General features: G+C 33.0%; 1 protein-coding gene across 1 annotated transcript; it reads left to right on the top strand.

Annotated features, from left to right (window-relative positions):
- The first annotated feature begins 1,628 nt into the window (after positions 1-1,628).
- On the top strand, positions 1,629-2,748 carry LOC130953108 (uncharacterized). Its single transcript, XM_057880773.1, has 3 exons — positions 1,629-1,966; positions 2,363-2,433; positions 2,536-2,748. Exons 1-3 carry the CDS (start codon positions 1,629-1,631, stop codon positions 2,547-2,549), a joined length of 423 nt encoding a protein of 140 aa, XP_057736756.1. The 3' UTR covers positions 2,550-2,748.
- Positions 2,749-6,000: the final 3,252 nt, after the last annotated feature.

Here is a 6,000-nt window from a genome sequence, read left to right as displayed (position 1 = left end):
TGTGAATACACAATCCTAAAAGAGGACCATAATCAATGGCATATGGGCTACATGTCAAAGAATTTAACTGCATATATAATATAACTTCAACTCATGTTACCCTGATATACAGACATTGCATCAGTTTTAAATAATCTTAATAGACTTATTAGTAATTAAACAAGTATCGATATTGCCATATTGGATACGAATCTTGGAATGGCATTTCAATTATTGTAATAAAGCGATTGGAGGAGGGAAATAAAAAAAAAGAACATGGAAATGGAAATGGATGTTGCATGAGATAGATAGGCATCTATTCTCCATATGTACATGTTTTTTATTTCTTCTTTTTTAACTGTGTAACTCCACAGACACCATTGCATAACTGCATAAGCCTAACCAGTGAAGGCTTATTTGCAAGTTGGAATGACTCTAAACATATAGAGAGTACAATGCATTTAATCAGATGCTATCTTAAAACAAAAATACAGAAATATCATGAGATACTACAAATCTGTTTAGAGAAAGAGTGAGATATAGAGACAAGTATAAAATATTTTCTTCTTTGAATGTATTTTTTTAGTTACTATCTCAGTGTCTTTGTATTTTGTGTTTTGAAACAGTTATGCATGGATCCGATAAAATGGCGGGTCGGATAGTTGGGATGAGCTCATGTTGTGTTGAGCCTTATGTGGGGTTGGTTTAAGGGATGTTTGGATTCTAGACCACATAGCAGCTACCCCTCATAAGCCTTGCTTCCCTTGGATATGTTCCTCTCAATAATGCATAGGAATCACGTAAAGATATTGGCCAAAAGACTATATGGAAAAAAACGTGTGCATACATGCACTATTGTTTACCAACTTTACAAGCCTCACCTACTCTCTCTTACATTAACCACAGAATTAGTAGTAAAAGATTGCATAAGTTGTCTCTTAATCTTGCAGTAATTTCTACTTTTGGAATCTCATATGAAGAAAACCACTTATGGATTACCAGGGAACTAAAAGGGACATTCATGTTCCCCACAATAGGTCTTACAACCAGTATATAAAGGCTCACAACACAAGCAACCAAACTCACCATCTTCACCACCAAGCTGTTTTAAAACTAGTAATCTAGCAGCAACAAATTTTGTTCATAACTCCTCATATAAGGTATATTTCTTGTTTCTATGTTTGTTAATCATAACTTTGATAATCAGTCTTTCCTTGTAAATGCAGAGTCAGTGGAACTTCATTGATCATTCATCTTAAAATTAGGGAACTTATTGAAACTACTATAATGATACAACTTCTATGCTATGTTGAAAGAGTATGCTATCACTCAACACTGTAGCTACTTAATTATGCAACTAACTTCTATGCACTTTGCATGCCTTTTTTATAAAAATTAGTTGGCTTTTTATACAACTAACTTTGCACTTTGCATGCCTTTTGAATTTTAATAGAGGTTAGGAGCAAAAAGTGAAGGATTATTATTATTATTATTATTATTATTATTATTTCCTAGTGGCATGTAACATAACTCTAGGCAACATGCACAAGGAGTCAAGTAATATAACTCTTAGCTTGCTGCTCTGAGATTTTATGAACCCTAAATTTCTTGTCATTTCCCACTACAGAGGTACATATCAAACAGGGAAAATGAGCTGGTCAGGAGGAGATTGGATGTGTGGTGCTTGCCAGCACATAAATTTCAAGAAGAGGGAGGCATGCCAAAATTGTGGATATCCCAAGTTTGGAGGCCCTGACCCTTCAACTTATAGATATCACAGGACGGAAGCATTGGCCGGAGACTGGTTTTGCACCGGTATGAACTGTGGAGCTCACAACTACGCCAGCCGATCAAACTGCTATAGATGTGGTGCATTCAAAGATGATTATTCTTCTGGATATGGAGGGAACATGGCAGGCTCTGTAGGCTATGGATCTGACTGCAGTTTCCCACCGGGATGGAAGAGCGGTGACTGGCTTTGTCCTAGGTCAGTTCACATTATCTTTATATATATTTGGAGTATTGAAAATAGTATCTCTTCTGTTGGTGTTAATGTGAAATAATTTCATAAAGAAGCTGCATTCAGTTGCAACTTTCAACTTAAATGACCTACTATATAACACATAAATGTCCTACTATCATAAAAGCTGAACAATGTGATTGAATAAGAAGTAAACTGATATACACAAAACAGCTACAATGCAGCATTGTCTTGTACTTAAGCAGAATCTATTTTCTTTACACAGCACTTGCACATTGATATATAAATCGCTGAGATAGTTAATAAAGACCATGCTAACAAGAATTGGAAATTCTTAGATGATTTTTTCTTTTTACTAAGGTACAGTATCTCATCTTTGTTTTCTTTATCCTATTGCAACAGAATTGGCTGTGGAGTGCATAATTATGCTAGCAGGACAGAATGCTTTAAGTGCAAAATGCCAAGGAATTTTGGTGAGAAGAGTTTAGTGTTCTAGACAAAAAGCATTATCCAAATGTATCTTAAGATAAACTCTCACTCTCAGTTCCATGATACATATATTACTTCTATTGCAGGTGGTGCAGACTAAAGGAATTTCGGTACATCTGTGATATCATTGATTTCCCTTAACATCTTCCTTCTCCAAACAACATTCCATCTTCCTTTCCCTATGTTGAGCTCTAGACTAGTCATGGATGAAGGCCCTCTGTTATAATCAAAGCAATGTCCTTTCATTTAGAAGAATTTCTAGATGTAATTGTTTCTTGCTACATGTACTGACAAGAAGGTTATGAAATCCTTGTATTTTCACTTTTCCTTACTGAGGTAATTAAGATTTACGGTCTACGACCCATTTCCTAAAAAACACTTCTATTTAGCTTCATTATTTTAAATGCAAGACAGAAGAACCATGAGAGAGAGAGAAAGAGATAGAGAGATCATTTAACCACTAGTCATGAGTTGCCTCTAATGGGATGGTCCAAAGAAGGTTTTGCATGGCTATAGAGCAGGCCGATAATTTAAACACTAGTTATGCAGAGAAATAGATTCAGCAACACTCTCCAAATTAGAAGGTATGCTAAAATGAGTTCACAGTCAAGGGAAATATGCACACAATTTACTACGAAATCCAGCTTAATCTCTTACCACTATTAAGCATATATAATCTGAGCAAGAAAATGAGAAAACATGAACTTGATGCACTATGTAAAAGTAGAGATGCTTCAAACAAATTCCAGACTTGTCACATATATTTTTGTTGCTAATTAATCTGTTTCTGGGCCATGAATACTGTCCTGATTCCTTGTTATGCCCCAAAATTGGGAAGGAATTCGAAATTTCAAATCAAGCATTGAGCTTCATTATCATTTTGTGATCTTCCTTCATTGACTTAATAGCAACTTTGGAATGTGGAAGTTGAGTCAAAAAGAATATATATGTTCTCTCTTTCTCGGTGTGCCCTATCACTTAGCTTTCAAAATATTCTTGGCTTTCTTTAAGCTAGCTTTCTGTTTATATGCTTTGAAGATGTTAAGAAAGGACCCCACTTCTGGTGAACTAGTTCCCCCAGCATAATGCAGGGGATCCAAAGTGCTGGACCAGTAATCTGCATATGTTGGATGCCTTTGTTTCCTCTCATTATATAGTTTATCTATTATTGGTATCTTCATACATGGAAAATAACCGGATTAAGAAAAAAAAAATGTAATGTTTAACCTTATATAAATATTAGAAGATGCAGCATGATGAAGGGAAAGAAAAGAATTATATTAAACTTTAGGAAGAAAATAATACTTTTGAAGAGGCATCTATAATCTGCAAATCTACATTCGATGGCTAGTGTCCAACACTCTATTATTATTTTAGAGATAGCGGCTATGTTTTTATCCATTGCAAGACTATAATAAGAATGCAAAGAAAGAGAAAAGAGAAGGAGGAAAAAGAGGAGGAGGAGGAGGGGGGGGGGGGGGGGGGGGGCAGAGAAGGAACAATGGGACAAGAATATAACAAAAGATAACTAAGATAGGACTTAGGAGTAATCATGCACCCAAACCTTGTGTTCAAGTAGCTGCACTTTAACTATGCACTCATTTTCTCTCATTGTTCCATAGTGAAATGAACTTGTAACTACGGTTCAAAATTGTCACTACTACTGACTTTCACCCCATGATAATGTGCATCAAATGATCAACCTCGATGATCATTAGTTAATTACGCAAAGGCAAAAAGGAATGAACAATTTAAGTGAGAAAATAGGAGTAGCTATTGTCTCCAAGCACATATTCAATTTATTATTGATATTAAAATAGACAAGTACAGTAAATGATAGATTATGCAGACATGTGCAACAAATCATTTGTCTGGCTTTTCTAACAGGAATTCATTCTAGACTTCCCCAGAAGCATGATCTTAAAAACTTCCCTTCATTAACATCCAAACAACAGGCTGAGTAATCTTGGAAAGAGTGAGAATGGCTTATGCAAATGCAAATGCAAGAATGATTCTCCCAGCAACCTAATTAACCAGGGTTTAAGGCTATGATCCCCCCAAGTTTGAACATAGGCAATGCAATATATTAATTTCATTACAAATAAAGGAGAAATTATATTTTTCCCATATTTGGTACACCACTAAATGTACACTTTTTTTTCTTATGTTATAAAATACAAACTTTTCATCTAAATCTTTTCTAACTTGTCATAAAACCACTCATCCCAAAAATTTAAGTTGACAGAAAAAAACAACATAAATAATTATATCTCTAACACTCTTCTCAAACAAAAACCTCTTTTGGGTTTGCTTAATTTTTTTTATAGGATTTCTTTTTCTTATGCTATTTTTTTTTTACTTTTAGAGTTCACCAAGAATTAAACTCTAATTCTTTTGGACTTAGACCTATAATACCATATCATAAAATCACTCTCTCAGAAGCTTAACCTGAGAAGAATACAACATGAATAATTATATATCTAATATAATTTTTTGACGATCACTTTAATATTAATGGAGAAGTGGTGCACATAAGGTGTACATATAAAGTGGGGCATATACCATTACTCCACATTTTAGCAAACATAACAACTGCTTTAAAAACATTGTTAATGTGGAAGCAAGGCTCAGCACATGATAATCAATAACAGGCCAGGATCATTAGTTGTAATAAGTAGCAACTGAAACTTTAGCACATAACATAAACATGAGTTGTAGCCGAGAAAGATTGCAGAGAGAAGAGATATTTTTTCACATGGAAATTGGAAAGGAAGAAACAAGAAAGGCATAGAAAGAGATGTTACTTACCTTGGTTGGTTCAACACTCAACAAGTGACTTTCCCATGAAATGAAAATTGAAGTTATTGGATAGCGATCTTTTATATCATCTTGCTATACCCTGTGGGCCTTAGCAGCAGACACGTGTTTTTTAAATCTATATTTATATTCAAGCTATAACGCTTTTTTTCATTTTTTTTAAATTAGGATTTAACTAATACAGAATTTTAGAACGTATAACAAAATTACTATTAATAAACATTAACAATTTAAATTTTTTATTTTTTTGGCACAATTTTTTAATTATTTTTTATAATAAATTTGTATTATTTTATATATATTAGAAAAACAAATATAAGAATTAAATAAGATAAACAAATTTTTTTAACTGAGTTTTCAATTAAATCCTATTGCATATCTTTTTCCTTTGTTGTTTTTTCTTATTTTGCAATTTTTTTTTATGTTTCTTCTTCTCTTTCACCTTCTTGTTGTTTCGACAGCAGCTCTTCTACAATTTATTTTTCTTCTTATTTCTTTTAAGCCAGTTGAATGCAGAGAAATTTTTCGAGTAATTACTCAAATGCCTCAAAAATTTTAAAATACGTATTTTTTTTTTAAATAATACACAAAAATATTCTTAAAGTGTTATTTTGATAGATAGATCAATTTTCGATTTATTTTCTGATAAAATAATTTTCTAAATAGTTCCCAAAAATTTTAAAAACAAATATTTTAGTTTCTAAAAGAAGTTAATAGTCATTAATTTTCTATAT

Source organism: Arachis stenosperma, chromosome 1 (genome assembly GCF_014773155.1).
Source record: "Arachis stenosperma cultivar V10309 chromosome 1, arast.V10309.gnm1.PFL2, whole genome shotgun sequence".
NCBI lineage: Eukaryota > Viridiplantae > Streptophyta > Magnoliopsida > Fabales > Fabaceae > Arachis > Arachis stenosperma.
The sequence above is the reverse complement of the archived record's forward strand: the minus strand, read 5'-3'. Positions and strand labels throughout refer to the sequence as shown.

Coding starts and splice junctions, on each gene's coding strand:
- LOC130953108 (XM_057880773.1), top strand. CDS start 1,629: ATGAGCTGGTCAGGAGGAGATTGGATGTGTGGTGCTTGCCAGCACATA. Junction 1,967..2,362: donor GGTGACTGGCTTTGTCCTAG/GTCAGTTCACAT, acceptor CTATTGCAACAG/AATTGGCTGTGGAGTGCATA.